Source organism: Carassius gibelio, chromosome B17, assembly GCF_023724105.1.
Source record: "Carassius gibelio isolate Cgi1373 ecotype wild population from Czech Republic chromosome B17, carGib1.2-hapl.c, whole genome shotgun sequence".
NCBI lineage: Eukaryota > Metazoa > Chordata > Actinopteri > Cypriniformes > Cyprinidae > Carassius > Carassius gibelio.
The window spans coordinates 17,968,017-17,987,782 of record NC_068412.1 but is presented as its reverse complement, the minus strand read 5'-3'; the positions used below and the strand labels follow the sequence as shown (position 1 = coordinate 17,987,782).

Here is a 19,766-nt window from a genome sequence, read left to right as displayed (position 1 = left end):
ATATTTACACTGCCATTCAAATGTTTGGGGCTTTTTTATGTTAAGGAGACTTTAATGCTTAAGTCTGCATTTATTTTAGCACAAATGCAGAAAAATTTGAATACTATGAAATATTACAATAAAAAAAAAAAAAAACAGTTTTCTATTTTAATGTATTTATTCAGCAGCCATTACTCCGGACTTCAGTGTTACATGATTTTTCATGCTGATTTGGTGCTCAAGAAAAAAAAAATTTAATCAGTGTTAAAGTTGTGCTGCCTACTAGTTTTGTGGAAACTGATTAGTTTTTATTATTGATGAATAGAAAGCTCAGAAGAATAGCAGGTTTTCAATGTGTCATGCAGATTCTTAATTAACGTGTAAAGATGTAAAATATCAAGCTGTAATAAAAAATTATACAGTAAGGTGACAAAAATCTGAGCCAATCAGATTCGTTATATAAGGAACAGAACGAGCAGCTAAAGGTGGATGGACACTAGCTGCCCTCATTCACTCAGTACTTGGTCAAAGGTCATATCCTCATCATTCAATGCTCTTTTGTCTATTGTTATTTGTAACAATGCTTTGTTAGCAGTACTGTTGTGTAGTTGTTTAGAATGGCACCAATTTGTTTTCTTTAGAGAATGAAAGTACGACGCTAACCATTTTGGATCAAGGTGTTATATAATCTTCCTGTTGCTAAAAAATACCATAAAATATTAATTTTTTTAAAGCTAAATATATCACTTTGTCACTATAAACTATTTGCTGAAATTATAAACATTGCTACACCGGTTAGCTATCAGTCACACGAATAGGGAGAATCCAAATGTCATTTCTAGATCAATATAGGCAATATAATTTATCACTTGTGTTTTGGTTTGTACTATCGTCGCTAGAGGGAGCTGTCTGTATCTAATCATTATCCTCTTGAAGCCAAACTTTCCTCCCTCATTGTCTGTGCTGTTGTCATGAAGTTCACCTCTATCAAAAAGGACAGAGCTATTTATAGTGACCGCCATTAGGAAGACAATCATGCGAATAGCCCAAGCTACAACAAATAGCTTGTAATTCTTTATTATACGATGCAGTTTAAATAACCAATCAGATAATTAAATATAATAGTCAAGTAAATAAGTTTTATATTTTAATGTGAATATGCAACGAATTACATCAGTGCTGCTTCATGATGGTATGCTTGTTGATTTTATAAAACAGTAATTGTTTGCGCTCAAAAAAAAAAAAAAAAAGGTTCTCAGGTGCATACATGGGACAAAAGGGAGAGTTTTAGTCCAACAAGTCGCTGAATTTGTCTGCACACTTAAATATTTGCTTTCTTCAGTGCTCATGAGGCAAAATTTGTTAACAATTTGGAATCGTGTTGCTGCTTTTTTAGCTTCATGAGCAGTGAAGAAAGCATGGACTGATACATTTGCGCTTTGGTCTGTTTTTTTGTACTTTGCACTTTTTCAAATGGAAAATAAAAACTACATTTTAGAGATAATAATAAAGGACTTAAATATAGCCTGGTCTTTATGTGACTACTTTACTTACAAAATCATTCACTATATAAATAAAAACAAAAAATGTAATATGGCAGAAATCCCAGGTTATGAGAAAGTACGTAACACACCCTAAACAAGACGACTGTCAAACTTGTTTGAGTGACTGAGAGGAGGAGGTGATAAAGGCAGGACCAGACAGAACGGGCTTAAGCCAGCCGAATCCTGAACAGAGCAGCCCACCTCATTTCACATGTGTGTGCCACAATGCACGTGCATGGCTTCTCTCCTCCACCCCTCCTACTGCTCACTTCAGTAAGATGACCTCTTTCGGTCATCCCCGTGACCCTGTTGATTTTCAGACACTCTGTACATGTTGATTAATGACATGCTTTAATATAGGAAACATGCAAGGTTTTTTACATCAGTGAAAAAAAAAAAAAAAAAAAAAAAAACGCATTCTGTCCTTTCATACATATGCATGTTCTGGAACCTGCAATAAGCAAAAACAGACGTCCGGAGAAGTTTCAATGGTTTATTGTATTTCTCAAAATAATTCAAAACAGCTGAGACAACAAAGAAAGGAAGCATGGCAAGTTTTCTGTTACACAGAGTGAAGTCATAGCCTGAGGAACATCAGTTCTAAAATAAGAGAACATTTGCTGATTGCTGTTTTAAAGCAGTTACCATGCTTAATTTGGGGATTTCAATTCGCACAAATATGTCTCTGAAATTATGATCTGTGCAAAAACATTTTAACAAAACAAAAGCAATGACATACAAATGGACAACATTATTCAGCTCATACTAGTCAGGTGACAATTTCTGAAGGATTATCTAAAAGAGTTTAAGATGCACCCACTCTTTGTTCATTTATTAAAAAAAAAAAAAAAAACCTGGAACATCAACCTTCTTGGGGTTCAGAGAATTTCACCTGTGATTCCTGGAAAGCAGGATGGCCTGTGTTGTGGCACTGACTTTACTCTCAGGCAGGTAGATATGACAACTACAATTCATTTACACCACATCTCACTTATCGCCAAAGATTACAGCAGCGTGGGACCTACACATAATAAAAGGATAAAAATTAGTAAATATGGATCTGATTCATACAACAACAGCTGATTATCAAATTATGCCTGGACCCACTAAATGCAGAAAAACACAGTGCTATGTCGGTTCAAGAATAAACCTGCTGCATTTGGATTAAAGGTTCACCGTCACTGGAAGTGAGATCAGTTTGTTGGTTAAGTCTGAGCATATCATTTACCAAATTACTAGTCCTAAACTGCTGTAACACTGCTTATTTAGTTAAACATTTTAAAAAGGTGTGCATGATGGGACACATGCTGATCTAAAGGGAAATACTGTATCAGATACTCAACATGTATAAAATGCACACCATGACCTTGTGAAATGTAAGTTTTATTTAAAAAAAAAATGCATGAGCATTAATGACTTCTTGACTGCAGGACAATGTATTCTTTTTCTCATTCTTTGTTCAGTACAGACACTAGCAGTTTGCACACACAAAATCCAGTATTTTTCCATCAACTGACGTTTAAGTGGCGTTGCGTCACGTGATTTGCAATGGGGGAGGGGGCATGCAAGCTTTTGACGTCTCTATGAAGTGCCACACGGACAGTTTATTAATGTTTTCGAGTTATTCGACGGGTTTATAATACATCACTGTCACACTGGAGTTAACTTCGCGGTAGTTAAGTTTATGAAGACTATCACAAGCCAATTGTATCAGGCTCTGACCCATGCCATGCGTATCATACCCTGACTCTGAACAACCACTCCCCTTCGTGGCTCGTGGAAAATTACCAGCTTACAATCAGAACAAGTACAAGCTCCAACATCCGTCTCACGGACTCGATGCCCTCGATCTCCTTCGGTCCACAGTGAACTTCATTTTTCCGAACCTGTATACAATTAAGCGTGTTACTAAGCGATCACTGTTGTTGACGATGAAAAAACGGTTAATATAAAGCTCACGAAATATATAAACGCGGCTGTTTTTCGAAAGAGTAGCGCAATATACGTAACTCAGAATTAGCATTTCCCTGTAAAACCAACAAATAAAGCACGACCATAATATTATAGCAAATTACAAATCCACTCGGCACGCATTTTGCCTTCTTTTTCTGTAGTCTAAACGGGCGGATCGGTCGCGTGGGCGCTCAAAAGAATTGAGATTGATTGACGTGTGCGTCGTCCAATGGATCGCCAGTAAGGACGTGCTTAGCAACGATGCGTCCAATGGCACGCCTCCATGGGCGTGACGTTAATCCAAACTTTTCGCGGCGCCATCGGCTGAAAACTAAACCGAGATGGAATCTCCCAGTCTGAACCGGTTTCAACCGGTTACGAGTTTGTTGCTTGTGAGAAGAAGAGGCACAGGCTCAGTCTCTAATACCGCCCTAGTGCAAAATATACTTCAGTACAGAGCACATTTCTTAATTAAGGTTAACTTTGTTTCGTAAAATGAATCGGAGTGAGAAAATACAGAACTCGCCGTGATTGTTGGTGCGGAATTCACATCCTAGTGGTCCTTATATCAAGCAACTAGCTCGTGTACGTTAGTCTTCACAGAGGAATAGTGTGGCTGGCCAGTCAACGGCTCATCCTAAAGCCAGAAAGCTTGTACAAACCAGGCACCAACGATACTGGATCAAATAAACATAATTTTAGCAACTCTGGCAGACAAGCCCACCTTCTTTCTCTCAAAGGCTTGGACTTTAGGTAGGTAAATATGGGATGAAAACTTGCAGCTTCAGTGCTTGGGTTGGTTTGTGCTCTGTAGATAATGATGATGCTGTGAGATTGTGTAGAAATGCCTAGAAATTGTACGTATGGAGGTTAAGGTCGAGAGAAAGTGAAATGGCTTTGCTGCTGAGGGTTTATGAGGGATGTTGCCTGATGATGGTTAACGTTAGTGTTCAGCACTGTACTAAATAATGTAACGTTATCTGGGTTTTGTCAGTTTGAACTATTGTTATATCTCACGTAACTGCAAAACAAAAACAAATACCGTTAGCTACTAATTGCTAACCGCCAGCGCAGTCCCAGAGTATTTTGTTTCAGCGAGCAAAATGCAATTGTAAAATGCATTTAAGACATTTGTAGTGCTGTAGCATTCATTTGAAGAATTAACGGCATATAAAAATACACGCACTCTATTTCTTACCTGGTTTACTGCTAGTAAAGCCTGCAGAGCTTTCAGGTGAAGGGTGCAGAGCACGCTGTTGGTGGGAGGGGTTGCTCCGGAGTCAGGGAGGGAGATTCTTGCAATGTCACCCCCTTAAAAGTCATCCGAGACGGGTGTAGACCGTCAGAAACATCGGTGTTTGTCATGGACGAGGTGCTCGCTGGACCGTTTTAAACGTCAGTTGCGCACTAAAGCATTTGCCTTGTTGTCCATTTAACCCCATTAGTAAGATAGGGTGGCAACAATTATGCATGCATGCTATGTAAAAAGCAATGCATTTTTACGCATAAACGTGGCTTAACAATCTACAGCGATCGCATCAGTAGTGTAAGTTGTTGCGTTCCTAGGCGTCCAATCCAGTTGTGTTTTGAAGACGTGTGCATGAAATCAGCTGATAAGTAGCCCTTGTGTACAGATCCTATTGTGGACATTTCTTATTGAAAGAAACAAGGTGTGGAAAAGGCGGGTAAATCAACAGGTTGCGCAGTACCGAGGACTAGTTATGGCACCAAAGCTTTATTTAGGCCTGAGAGACTCGTGGTCTCACAAAGCTCGACTGTGTCATGTCCAAGTAAATTCTTGAAATTTCCTCCAATGCCAAACTTTTTTTTTTCTGGGTTCTTGGCCGTAATGCTTACCTCGTTACGCAATAGTTTGGCTCCAGGGTGCAAATTGAATTAGCTTGAGCAGTGGCCTTTAAGTGTCCTTCAAACTGTATGTAAAAACATTATAGAAGTCCCTTGGTGTTATAAAAGCTCGATACGAGTAGATAAGGACTGTTTGTTAGTCGGAGAGCTCGTTACGTCTCTTGTGTTATATGTAAACAGAATGACGTCAGCGAAAGGGCTGCCTAGCACGTGGTCTCATTCAGAGAATAATGGCTCATGTGATCACAAGCTCATGTGAGTGGCCCTTGTTTCTCGCACATATAGGATATTCATTCTGCAAACATGTTACCTTTATCGAGCCACCCACCTATCCCATTGTTATTGAGGATTAAACCCTTTAGCAGGCATTGGTTTGGTGGCAGTCCATGTCATAGAAGGCTTTTTGGATGGACCTGGGTGGAGGGAGGGTGGTAATAGGGGGGATATCAGCTGTTTTGATTTGTTCAATCAAATGTGCATTTCGCTTGACTTTGCCCCTGCCGGATATCTCCTCCCTGTCCCCCACAGAGCTCTATGCCAGCAATTATGACAATGTTAGCCGACCATGCAGCCAGACAGCTGCTGGACTTTAACCAGAAACTGGATATCAACCTGCTGGATAATGTGGTCAACTGTCTGTACCATGGGGTTGGGCCACAGGTAAGTACGATTTTTCCACAAACAGGTGAAGTACATTACCATAAAAATAATAAAAAATAAATCTGTAAATCAGAAAGGTCCGATTACATTGATCAAAAGTGACAAAGACATTTGCAATTTGCAATGAAAAAGATTTCAACTTCATATAAATGCTGTTAAATTGAACTTCAAAAAATAATCCTAAAAAGAAATATCACTGTTTCTACAAAAATATTAAGCAGTAGAACACGCATATACAGTACATATGTATGTGTGTATTTATACACTAGTGTATGCATTTACATACTTAATATTTAGCCGCTTTTTTGTTGTTGTTATTATAGTGTAAGTTATGACAATTGTCTCTCTTTTTTAGCAAAGAATGGCCCAGGAGGTGCTGACTCATTTGAAGGAGCACCCAGATGCTTGGACACGTGTTGACACTATTCTCGAGTTCTCTCAGAATATGAATACCAAAGTAAGCTGAGTCCCAACTTACTCAGGTGGAGGGTCATGGTTTCTATACTTTGAGGAAGATCTGATCTCTTATTACATATTATACAGGAACAAAATTTTGTTTTCTTTCCTTCCAAATCTGCAATACCCATTTCTTAAGTATATTGGGGTTGCTAAGCATCATTCCAAAAACAGAAATTATGCTACAGAATGAATTTCTGTACACATGTGAGATCACATTTTCCTACACCTCTCTGCACAGCCTTGTGCTGGTCAAGCAAAGTCTAAGTTAAAATTGGTGTGTAAGGATCCTCTGTTGACAATGAAATATCTCACTACCTAGACCTGCACTGCAGCCAGAGGTGTATTAATGACTGACTGTTTAGGGTCATAAAACACCTGATCCATTTGATCCAAGTTCCTATCCATGGATTTTTCTCTCTTTTTTCTCTTTTTTCTGTTTTTTTTAATTCAACATGTAGAATTTCTAGTACCCTGAAACAGAATTTCTTAATTGGTGAACTACACACTGCCAGAGTTCATATCAACATAGTGTATTTGTTCACGACTGAATGTAAATCATTTAGTAGTTTGTGAACAGTGTAGTATTTGGGATGAATTGTCTTCCTCAGTGTGTTAATAGACTTCCTCAAAGTACATCTGACCCAGTTTGCCGTCTCCTTGCCTTTTAAGATTGCTCTTAACACTCTGGTCATTACTAATGTTTGAGTTGGTTTATCAACAGTATCTGTAATTTCAAAATGATAATGGCCCAAAAGTGAGGGCTCTAGAAGAACAGACAGGAAAATATACAGAGCAGGTAAATTCTTTGAATTTGTCTAAATTCATCAAGCAAAATACAGAAAGAGCGCATTAAAGTGCTGTTGAACATTTATTTACAGCCTTTTTTGTAGGTGCAAAAGCAAACAAAAGACAATTAATTGAAGTTGTTCATATTTGATATTAATCACAATGTTCCATTATGTTGATTGCTTGTAATAGGACGAAAAGGGGTGTGTCTTCCTGTGCATCTTGACACAGCTAGGCTTTGGCGGCAGGCCTCCACAAGGTCTACCTTTTCATTCCCTTACTCTCAATTCTGCTGTGCCTCCATTCACACTGCACATGTCTCATGTGGAGCTCAGAGACAGCAGGGAGATAGGCAGGCAGTTTACCCCCTTTTTTAACCTCGGTTATGGATAGTAACAGTTATTTCCACTGTAGGGATCATCAGTTTCTCTGTGTGCTGCCCCCCCCCCCCCCCCCAGCATTTCTCCTCTACTATATTTTCTTGTCTTGATCGTACACAAAGAAATATTGTAACATCACAAGTGAGCCATTTGATGCTTGATGCTTTTTGTGATGTTGCATTGTTTTTCTGTCTTGCCTTCGTTTATTATTTTTTTATTATTATTTATCTATGAAAAATTAAAGGTGAAAGGATCCTGGTGATTTTTTTTATTTTATTTACAGGGTTAAGTGTGTCTGTATGCAAGTAACCTACTTCTCCAGGCCTCACCTTTAATATCCTCTCTTTGTATGTGACCTGTATTCCCTGTTTTGCTTTAACACATTAACATTTTTTCTCTTTTCTCATTAATCCCTACAGTTGAAATGATGTTAATCCAAATAACATTAGTGACCATATCAAGAACACTAATGCACCATGAATACCCTTTTAAGAGCAGTATGTAAAACATCTTAAGGCAGTCTATAGACCCAATCCTGTGGCTCGTCTTGCTGTTCCTGAGACCCACACCAGTTACCGGTGAAAACAGTAGTGTCGCATAAAGGGTTTTCTTTATTTGACCAATGGGAAACATATCACTGATGCTCAAAGCCTTGTGAGTGGCTATTGACTCTTAAAAGATTCCTTCGGTTCTCTTTGTTTTGGGACACAGTTGTTATGTTGCTTCCCCAAGCTGATTGCTTTGTAGCTTGGGCACAGAATCAAACCATTTAGCTATTTGCCATTAACGTTTTTTTTTCCTGTCTTTCACATTCTGGTGTGACATGGCCAGAAACAGCAAAACCTCTACAGAATCCCATACATATATTTTTGATGGGGGATTATGGAAATTATTATTATTTTTTGGTTCTCTTTTTTTGAGTATAATCAAATTCTTACTGAAGTCAAATCTGCATGATGGTTTTTTTTTTCAATCTGAATTAATTTGGAATAAACCAAAGAGTGTGTGACAATATATTAGGCAGCCAAAGTAAGGAGTAATTTTTTTGTTTTCCTTGTGTAATGGTACAGCTCTGGCAGATTGGCTGGTTAATGTTTAGATCATTTACTCTTGATTTGTTCTCTTGGCATTACAGTACTATGCACTGCAGATTCTGGAAACAGTTATTAAAACAAGATGGAAGATTCTGCCCAGAAACCAGTGTGAAGGTAAGACTGACTCACAAGAATTCCCCTCACCACAAGTAATTCATAGCTCAGTCTAAATCAATTCTTAAGTCATAAGCAGCTCAAAGGCTGGATTTGAACAAGCGGTGAAGGGATCATTGAAATGTAGAAGTAAACAGTTCACTCTGCGATGGACTTGACTCTACAAGAGGTTTCTAGCAGGCCAACACATTCATTAGAATCAAGTGTGTGATTGCCAAGTTTGGCTGAATTCCCCTTTTAAAAATGCATGGAGGGTTGTCTGCTCAGTTTAGTGTTCATCTGTTTCCAAAAAAAAAACAGAATCTGCAATTTTGTTAAGATCACATGAAATGAAATACATGATGTCACATTTTTAAATTGCTAATGAATCATCACTTAGATACTTTCTAAGCCATACAGCTTAACCAATATTGATGTCTCAACAATATCCAAAACATGTCTCTGTCAGTCTGGACCCAGCCAAATGAAAAAATAGAATTTTACACAAAGAGTTTGGTCAGTTAGACTTACGATACCGCTACCACACTTCAAAAACTTCATAAAGAGATTGGAAAATGAATCCATATGAGTCGAACAGTTGTGTCAAAATTTCTGAAGAGAATCGATTTTTATTTTATTTTATGATGAACCGATTTAATTTAGGCTTTTACTCAAATGAAAACATTGATCAGTGAACTTAAGCTTCCGGAAAAGGTTTGTTCTTGTGTGTTATTCAGGTTAAGTTGAGCTTCTGGTTATGTTCGCTGATCAGTGTTTACATGTGAGTAAAAGCCTAAATTAAATCTGTTCAACCTTTACAAGCAATTGATTGTCTTCAGACAATCTGAATTAAACCGCTCGATTCATATGGATTACTTTAAGCAGTATTAGATATTCAGTCAACAGACATAACATTGCATCATTTACTTTAAATTTTAATTTCAAATAGTGTTGTTGTTTCTTCAAATGTGAGAAAGGTAGCAAATCTTTAATATGCTAATGCAGATCTGCAGATGTACAGATAAGTCCTCTGAGATGAGCTTCTTTCATTCGGATGGGGAGTTAATGGGGTTTTATGCTGCCTTACTGTACGCATTGACGCTCTTCACTGCTCTGCTTTATTTCAGGCATTAAAAAGTATGTTGTGGGCCTCATTATCAAGACATCATCAGATGCAGCCAATGTTGAGGTCAGTGAACTTCCACTTATTTTGTTTTTTCAACTTGCTGTGGTTTCTTCCCCGCTGTCTGTTTAATGTTATGCTCTGCCTTTTTTTAGAAAGAAAAAGTGTACATTGGAAAACTCAACATGATATTGGTACAGGTGAGGTTTGTTTGACTGCTTCGTCTCAGGAAATTAGAGATTCATATCCACAGGTTATAACATAACAATTATGTGTGTGTATATTTGATGACTGAAATGAAAATGTCTGCTACCTTTCTTCCGGTTTGTGTAATGCGTTACTTGATGTTTTTGTTTAGATCCTGAAGCAGGAGTGGCCGAAACACTGGCCCACATTTATCAGTGATATTGTTGGAGCTAGCCGCACCAGTGAGAGCCTTTGCCAGAACAATATGATCATTCTTAAGCTCCTCAGTGAGGAGGTGTTTGACTTCTCCAGTGGCCAGATGACACAAGTGAAAGCCAAACACCTGAAGGACAGGTACGCCGGCATTAAAAGAGAATAACTGTCCTAATTTATGGTTGAAAATGAGGCCATATTCACATTACTTGTTCTTGTTAATTAATCTGTATTGTTTTGTGATCTGGTTTCCACAGCATGTGCAATGAATTCTCCCAGATATTCCAGTTGTGCCAGTTTGTGATGGTATGTGTTGTTTTCATGTTGTTTCTCACAGACAATAACAATGAAATAACAAATGTTCCTATTTGCTAAGGGAAATGCAGACTTTCTCTCTTAATCATATACACACACATACTTGCTTAATACAAATTCCAGCTGTTCTAGTTTGTGATTGCAGGATTAACTTCTAATGCTGATTTGTATACGAAACAAACCATATGTTAACGACCAAGTTTTAGTGGCTTAAAGGTTTTTTCTTCTTCCCATACAATTCTCAGGAAAATTCCCAGAATGCCCCACTTGTGCATGCTACATTAGAGACTCTGCTGAGGTTTCTCAACTGGATTCCCTTGGGCTATATCTTTGAAACCAAACTCATCAGTACTCTGGTGTACAAGGTAACATACCTGCAGATTTTCTTACTCTTACAGACTTTGTGGAAAAACTAGGAACATAGTAGAATTCTTTTGCTGTTGTATGATAGATAATTTCATTTTTACCCCGTACTAACCAACACTGAAATATACTTCTATTAAAAAAACTAAAATATTAGACCGTAACATGCATCAATTAACAAATCAGAGTCAAGCATTCAAGATAATAGTGTAGTAAATTGATTTGTAACATGTATTTATTTATTTTACAGTGAAATAGTATATTTACATAGTGATGCAATAATAACTGCAAATATTATATTTTACAATTACAAAGCAATGACTAATTGTTGGCCTTTCTTCTCTGTTGGATTGAACTGTAGTTTTTAAATGTGCCGATGTTTCGCAACGTGACGCTGAAGTGCTTGACTGAGATAGCAGGAGTGAGTGTCAGCCAGTATGAGGAGCAGTTTGTCAGTCTCTTCACTCTGACCATGATGCAGCTCAAACAGGTAACCTACTCTATAGGGCAACTCAAAGTATGTTCCCATATACCAGTTGCTTTTGGGCCGGATTGATGCTCTCTCTCTCTTATTTGTGTGTTGAAGATGCTTCCTTTGAACACCAACATTCGATTGGCGTATGCAAATGGTAAAGATGATGAGCAAAACTTCATTCAGAACCTCAGCCTGTTCCTCTGCACCTTCCTCAAAGAGCATGGACAGCTGATAGAAAAAAGACTGAACCTCAGAGAGACGCTTATGGAGGTAAATACACTCTGGACTGAACTTCACATAGTTATGAAGAATCCGCTTCAGTCACTGATGCCATTGTGTTAAAGCCTTGTTTGTTTCTCGGTTTAGGCTCTACATTACATGTTGCTGGTGTCAGAGGTGGAAGAGACAGAGATATTTAAGATCTGTTTGGAGTACTGGAACCACCTGGCAGCTGAGCTTTACAGAGAGAGTCCTTTCTCAACATCCACCTCTCCTCTCCTCTCAGGGAGCCAACATTTCGATGTACCACCCCGCAGACAACTCTACCTGCCTGTTCTTTCTAAGGTTGGCTCACCAACCCAATATTCAAGAAGAAATTTCACCTGAGGTGAAGGAGAGAGTGATCATAGCATAATCATTTGCGTTATTGTCCTGCAGGTGCGTTTGTTGATGGTGAGTCGCATGGCCAAGCCAGAGGAAGTTCTGGTTGTGGAGAACGATCAGGGCGAGGTGGTTCGAGAGTTCATGAAGGATACAGACTCCATTAACCTCTACAAGAACATGAGGGAGACGCTTGGTGAGAGATCTACTCCTTTATATTAGAAATCCAGAGGTTTTGGCAACTTAACTGTTTATCATCATATTTCTCTCTCTGCAGTCTATCTTACCCATCTGGACTATGCCGATACAGAGCGGATTATGACAGAAAAGCTTCATAATCAGGTGAATGGTACTGAGTGGTCCTGGAAGAATCTGAACACGTTGTGCTGGGCCATTGGTTCCATCAGTGGAGCCATGCACGAAGAAGATGAGAAACGGTTCCTCGTCACCGTCATTAAGGTGCAGAAATCCTACAATGCAAAGATCCAAAGTCTCATAATGTAAAATTAAAATTATAATAATGTGCCCATGTGATCTACAGGACTTACTGGGTCTATGTGAGCAGAAGAGAGGCAAGGATAACAAGGCCATCATTGCCTCCAACATCATGTACATAGTGGGCCAATATCCACGGTTCCTACGTGCGCACTGGAAATTCCTGAAGACTGTTGTCAACAAATTATTTGAGTTCATGCATGGTAAGTCACAAAGTCTTTGAGTCTTAAAATAGAATCAGGGATTTGCATCTGTATACAGCTGTGATATCTTTGGATTGATCTTTAAATAGAAGCAGATTTGATTACACCTACAAAGCAGTGCCACATTTTAGTCATTTATGGAACAGCTTTATTACATATATTTGAGCTTCTAATTTTAGCTTGATTATGAGGGAATCATGTTCTCCTAGAAATATTTCACTATTCTTTCTTCTTAGAAACCCATGATGGAGTGCAGGACATGGCGTGTGACACATTTATTAAGATTGCTCAGAAGTGCAGGAGACATTTTGTGCAGGTGCAGGTGGGAGAGGTGATGCCCTTCATTGATGAGATCCTCAACAACATCAACACCATCATCTGTGACCTCCAGCCCCAGCAGGTTCCAAATAAACCCTATTCATCTCAGTTAGCCTGCTCTGTGTGTCGTTGTGACACATTGGGCGTTTGGAAATATACAACTTTTGAGGAGATGTTGCAGTGTGACCATTTGCTGTTCTCAGGTGCATACATTTTACGAAGCTGTCGGCTATATGATTGGAGCGCAGACCGACCAGGCTGTACAGGAACACCTGATAGAGAAGTACATGTTGTTGCCTAACCAGGTGTGGGACAGCATCATTCAGCAGGCCACCAAGGTGTGATTTATTGTGATTTTTTTTTTTTTAATTTTGCTCATTTTTACGACTGACCTTAAATGGATGCTGTTGTCCTGCTGTAGAATGTGGACATCCTGAAGGACCCGGAGACAGTGAAGCAGTTGGGCAGCATCCTGAAGACCAATGTCAGAGCATGTAAAGCTGTGGGACACCCTTTTGTTATTCAGTTGGGCCGGATCTACCTGGACATGCTAAATGTATACAAGTGCCTCAGTGAAAACATCTCTGCTGCCATCCAAACTAATGGTGTGTTTTTTAGAGGTTATAATCACAGATGGGCATGTGTTTTAGACAAATAGTGAGTTTAATTTCAGAATTACCGTGTGCATGTGTGTATTTGCATCTCTGTTGGTTATCTCAGAGTGACAGATCCACATTAAACTGAAGTCAGTTTGATTGCACAAACTCACTCAGCTGGAAGACAAAAGGCTGCCGCAGAGCTTAGTGTCATGTGCGTGTGTGGACAGCAGTCCATTACAGGGCTGTCTGGGTAGCTATATATAGCACTACAGCTAGAACAGAATCAGTGAAGTTTAACTAAATAGTTGCCCAAAGAATATTCTTACTAATCAGATTTCTCTGAACTTTTTTTTTTTTGTGTAAACATTATGTAATCAACTGTACGCAAGAACCACAAGTGCTTTGTTTACATCTGTCTATTTGGTTTGTGGTTGTCTGTTTTATATAGGTGAGATGGTGACAAAGCAGCCTCTGATCAGGAGCATGCGCACGGTGAAGAGGGAGACTCTAAAACTGATATCAGGCTGGGTCAGCCGCTCCAACGACCCACAGATGGTGAGACACAAGTCACAGACTTATTAAAGCAAAGGGTCTGTGCTGAAAGAAAAAAAGAATAAAATCAAGCTGTTAAATGTGTAGTTGACAAAATATTTTTGAGAAGTAGACATGTCTTGCAGTATTGCGTTCTCGTAAATTTTAAAATCTCATATTTTTCATTTTAATTTACCTTTTAAATAAAATGTCAAAGTAGCCATGTAACCAGGAGTGTGAAGTAAATTTTATATTTTAACAGCATTTTGTAATTTTTATATATTATTTTGAAATGTATTTTAAAATTACTAAAATATAAAACCTGTGCATTCAAGCATATTTTTACTTTTGAATCTTTGTCACAGCACATTTAAAGTTAACTAGTGACGGCAATAACATTTTTTTTTTTGAAATGGCAAAAGGATCCAAATCATGCTCTTTTACATTTCTCAAACAAAAGTCTAATTTTAAAAACTAAATCTTAATTTTGAGACATTATGCAACAACTACCCACAAGCAGCTCATCACATCTCATCTGGGAAGCAAGTGCATCTCTAGGCTTTCGGGTCTCGTGTCTTTGTGTTGGTTAGATCCAGTATGTGTGTCTCTATGCAGATATTTCTATTATACCTGCTTCAGGTCTGTCAGTCTGGACCTGTTCAGATTAGTGCTGTCCTTTCACAACACACACTTATCCGCTCATCCCTTAAGCCTGTCTGCGCATGTGTGTTTTTTGTCTGTTCTCCAGGTGGGGGAGAATTTTGTTCCTCCGCTGTTGGATGCTGTGCTCATTGATTACCAGCGCAATGTCCCAGCGGCAAGAGAACCTGAAGTGCTTAGTACCATGGCTACAATCGTTAACAAACTGGGTGGACACATTACTGGAGAGATCCCACAGATATTTGATGCAGTCTTTGAGTGCACGTTAAACATGATCAATAAAGTAAGCTGCCCATATTCATCTTTCCACATTCTGTGATAAATATTTAATATTCCATTGTCATTTATTATTAAAAACCAGTTTATGTTTGTTTATTCTGTTGAAGAGTCTTTTGAAATGTGTCTTTTTTTTATCTGGAAGTGCATTATATTCTTTGTTTTTACATGTTTTTTTTGTCTTTTTTTGTTTTTGTTTTGTTTCTTCAGGATTTTGAAGAGTACCCAGAACACCGGACTCATTTCTTCTACCTGCTGCAGGCGGTGAACTCTCACTGCTTCCCAGCATTCCTGGCCATCCCACCAGCCCAGTTTAAGCTTGTGCTTGACTCTATTATATGGGCTTTTAAACACACTATGAGAAATGTGGCAGACACTGGTGAGAACACAAATATCACTTATCAAAGCAATATTTACCCTAATCATTTATCATAACATGCATACAACAACTGTACCATGAAAAATATCATGCAGGCCTTCAGATTCTCTACACACTGCTGCAGAACGTGGCCCAGGAGGAAGCAGCAGCTCAGAGCTTCTATCAGACATACTTCTGTGACATCCTGCAACACATCTTCTCTGTCGTCACAGATACATCACATACAGCAGGTCAGTTCTGGCTACTCTCGCTCTTGCTTTTTAAAAGACACTTTTATCTAAACACTGTGTAACCACGTAGTAATCATGAGTATTAAGGTTTTGGTTTGATGAATTCATTTAATTATTAACATTTATTTCAAATTGATTTTAATTTTTAAAAAAAATTGTAATTCAAAATATATTTTATATTATTTTTATAACATTTAAAATCCATATTTATAGTGACTTTACTGAACAAGATTAAATCTTTTCCTGTTTGTTCAACCTCTGCATATTTGTTTTGCAGGTTTGACCATGCATGCTTCTATTCTGGCGTACATGTTTAACCTTGTCGAGGAAGGAAAAATCAGTACAGCTCTAAATCCCTCAAACCCAGTCAGCAACCAAGTGTTTATTCAGGAGTATGTGGCCAACTTGCTCAAATCAGCTTTTCCACACTTACAAGAGTGAGTATACCACAGTGCACCTAAGCTTGTGCACTCCAGAAACTGCCTCTGTCCAGTCTTTTAGCTTTGGAGATGCATTCATTTTTGGTAAAACTTTATTTAAAGGTGTCCATGTTACACGTTACATGTACTTACTATAAGAATAACAATAAATGATGTATAATTACATGCCAGTAACCCTAAACCAAACCCAAATCCTAACCCTTACCATATAGTTAGTACATGTAGTTAATTAATATTCCTCATCATTTACACCATAACAAGGACACCTTAAAATAAAGTGTAACCAATTTTTATTATTTTTTTATTTTAAGAACACACAGGTTTGTGTTCTGTCTCTCAAGTGCCTGTAAATAAACCAGTTGCTGTTGTGATGATTATTGCATTTGCTTGAGTATTGCACAACATATCTCTTAGGTATAAACTTGTTGTCTCTCAGTAGACATCTTGCTCTCAGATTAATTAAAAAGGTTTTTGTTTCTCAGCAGCAGGCTTTTTGGACTGTTTTTGTCTGGGTTTATTAGTATGTCCTGTCTTACTTCTTATTTGTTCTCTTTGTCTTTGTAGTGCCCAGGTCAAGGTATTTGTGACTGGCCTGTTCAGTTTAAACCAAGACATACCAGCATTCAAGGAACACTTGAGGGATTTCCTTGTACAGATCAAGGTGAGCTGCAAGGACACTTAAGAGCCATAGCTATAGTTGATAGTATAATAAAGGTTAATAAATCTTATCTTTGCCATGTGCAGATGTTTAGATATCAGTAGGAATAGTGTTTATGCAGTTAAGAGTGTGTGGTAGAGAAAATGGAGATTGTGTGAGAGAGAAAGTGTGCTGTCCGTGAAGCATGGTGTAACTCTATGGGTCATCTGGAGTGCATGGGACAGAAGGTGTGTGTGAGATGGCGAGAAAGAGTGATTATAGCAGAGATCACAGCGTTCTGGCAGAGTGGTCAGTGCAAGCAGAATGCATGAATGCTTAAAGGTTTCTCTGTGTACCTGTAGGAATTTGCGGGTGAGGACACCTCGGATTTGTTTCTGGAGGAGAGGGAGACATCGCTGCGTCAGGCCCAGGAGGAGAAACACAAGCTGCAGATGTCCGTGCCTGGCATCCTCAACCCTCACGAAATACCCGAGGAGATGTGCGACTGAGTTCACAGACAAACGCACAGCACACACACTGCGCTGACTCCTAAACAAACTAAACACACAACTAAAGCAGTGTTGTGACTGCTCTTCTGTGGGCCATCTGTGTGTTTTCTCATAAGTGTGTGTGTGAGTGTGCAAGTACTTTAGGCTCTTCCTGCAAGGAGGCGATTTCCGCACTTGGCGGTCTCTTGACCAAAACAATGCCAATATGTAAAAGATACTGTCACCCAGTGGCCCTATTTGCATAGTACGCGTTTCATACAGACACTTTTACGTATTACCTTTCCATTGTTAACTGCTTCTGTTTGGTCATTGTAATCTGAACGTGCATGAAGTGACACATCTGTACAGTTAACTCGCTTGTGCTCGCTTTTTTTTTTTTTTTCGCTGCCCCTCTTCCCTTCTCTTTCCTCCTCTCCTTACACACATCATGTATTTGTTCATGTATATTATATATAAAGACCAGAGTGCAGTTTGTTGTGTTTGCAAAGAGCTGGCTGTATGTGTTCTGGCAGCGGGTGGATGGTACCTAGGGTCAGTGTGTGGGCCAATGAGCGACACACCTGGTCTAGCCAATGAGAATGTCAACAGATGACTGTGATTGGTAAGATAGCAGAGGTGCAGTGCGCTTATTGCCCTGAGATTCATGTGTGTTGAGTGAGCAGCCAGTAGTGGTTCGGGACTAAAGTATAAAGTAGCTCTCAGCAGAATGTGAAGCGGGTCGCTGAGTTGAACGGTCTGATCGATGCTGCTGTGGTTGTGAGTGGCGTTTCAAAACGACGCTCCGTTTTCTTTCTTTTTTCTACACCGGAGTGTTGAGCAGCCCCTCTACATGTTCATATCAGCATCACTGTACAGCATCTTTACTACCATGGGAACACGCAGATGTTTCGTCCTGTTTTGTTGTGGGTGTGTGAGCGTGTGTGTGTTGTCGCTAAGCCGACATAAGGTTTTTTGTTTTCCTCAATGAGGACAGTTGCTCCTTTTGTGAGCTTTCATTAAATTGAAGTTTAAAAAAAGTGGTTGAAATATTTATGGGTTCTTGTAGGCTACACCTTTATAACTGCTCATGTTAACTCACTCAGAGACTGCTTTGGAGTTTTTCAAATTGTACTAATTTACATTGTTTACCATGCTGTAGTGCTGCAGGACACTATTTAGAGCAAAATAAATCTCAGTTTACATTTAATTTTTTATTTTTGCAGTTTTCATTTTTACCTTTTAGGTCCTGTCCAAATAAAATGCAGTGGTTTATTTGGGAGAAAACAACATGAATGCCAACATTCTCATTAGGAAGAAGAATGTACCAATCCAAATACTGATTATCAATGGTGAATTTTCCCCTTTACTATTTGTTGCATTTGTTGTGAAACTTTTTGAACTGATTAAAGTTGAAAGAATTTTACAGTTTTGTCTGATTCTTGGGGTTTCTTTCTTTCATTTGTGTAAATTCATAAATTCAAATTAATGGAAGCTTAGTAGTACAGGTATAGTTCACCCAAAAATTAAAACTGTAATTTTATAACCCCTAATGTGTACTTTCTTCTGCAGAACGTACACACACACACACACACACACACACATTATATATATATATTTGTCTGTACACTTAAAGTCGATTGGGATCTTGTTCGGACTATGGCACTATTCATAATATCTACTAGCATTATTTTTAATATACTGTTACATAATAATGTTTTAAATTAACTTATTTTTTACATTTTAATTTCAATATAGATTGTAACAGTATTTTTTCAATATTTTTAGTTAATATTTCACACAAGAAAGAAAGTCATGCCTGTTTGTAATGACAAGGCTGGCTGAGTAAATGATGACCGCATTTTAACGTTTAAGGGGGCTACTGCTTTAAGTCCAGCACCACGTTAGGTTGGTAAAGAGGATGTTGTATACTACACCAACTCAGAAACGAGCAGCTGGACTCAAACCAGCTGATCTTTACGAATTCTACCCTCCACCTGCTCGATCTTAGCAGCTGAGATCCATTTCCACACTAATGCTCCTCCAAGGCCTTGGTTAAAACGAAACCCGCCGTCCAGCTCTTAACAGTATCCTGTTGAATGGATCTCGAGAGCGATGTGACTGGCACGGAAGAGCAAGTGTTGAGTTTCTCTTCTGATGCATTTTCCTTGAAGAGTTCTACTCTAATATGCACATCCCAAGAAACGCATCTCTTTTTGTGTCTCAAGAGGGATCCATATGCAGACGCAGGCATCATTTGACATGCCGTGACAGTTGTTTAAATGCATCGCTGCTGTTTGTTTTTGCCAGTGCCACATCCAACACAGGTCTGGAGATATGATTCAACAAAGTCTTTGGAATTCCCAGGGAAAGTGTTTGACTCTAGAACTTTTCAGAAAACACCCAAGTGACAATCTGAAGCCC

At 38.7% G+C, this 19,766-nt stretch overlaps 1 protein-coding gene and 2 long non-coding RNA genes across 4 annotated transcripts; 2 read left to right on the top strand and 1 right to left on the bottom strand.

Moving 5' to 3' along the window:
- Positions 1–2,002: 2,002 nt before the first annotated feature.
- On the bottom strand, positions 2,003–3,405 carry LOC127976237 (uncharacterized). Its single transcript, XR_008157754.1, has 2 exons — positions 3,266–3,405; positions 2,003–2,544 (listed from the first exon to the last, which is right to left on the bottom strand). It is a non-coding gene; the product is annotated as an uncharacterized LOC127976237 (long non-coding RNA).
- On the top strand, positions 3,268–18,768 carry xpo1b (exportin 1 (CRM1 homolog, yeast) b). Of its 2 annotated transcripts, none has more exons than XM_052580521.1 (25): positions 3,268–4,229; positions 5,871–6,002; positions 6,358–6,459; positions 8,763–8,835; positions 9,942–10,003; positions 10,093–10,137; positions 10,296–10,477; positions 10,594–10,642; positions 10,897–11,016; positions 11,376–11,504; positions 11,601–11,759; positions 11,856–12,053; positions 12,147–12,285; positions 12,367–12,548; positions 12,631–12,787; positions 13,024–13,187; positions 13,309–13,443; positions 13,527–13,710; positions 14,153–14,259; positions 14,984–15,178; positions 15,382–15,550; positions 15,646–15,780; positions 16,058–16,217; positions 16,785–16,881; positions 17,220–18,768. In XM_052580521.1, the coding sequence occupies exons 2-25, from the start codon at positions 5,877–5,879 to the stop codon at positions 17,364–17,366; spliced, it is 3,216 nt and encodes a 1,071-aa protein (XP_052436481.1). In that variant the 5' UTR covers positions 3,268–4,229; positions 5,871–5,876; the 3' UTR covers positions 17,367–18,768. The 2 variants fall into 2 exon arrangements, with proteins under 2 accessions (XP_052436481.1, XP_052436479.1); XM_052580519.1 differs by lacking the exon at positions 3,268–4,229 and adding an exon at positions 4,668–5,597.
- Positions 7,183–8,113, top strand: LOC127976238 (uncharacterized). The gene is made up of 3 exons (XR_008157755.1): positions 7,183–7,257; positions 7,440–7,506; positions 8,047–8,113. It is a non-coding gene; the product is annotated as an uncharacterized LOC127976238 (long non-coding RNA).
- Positions 18,769–19,766: the final 998 nt, after the last annotated feature.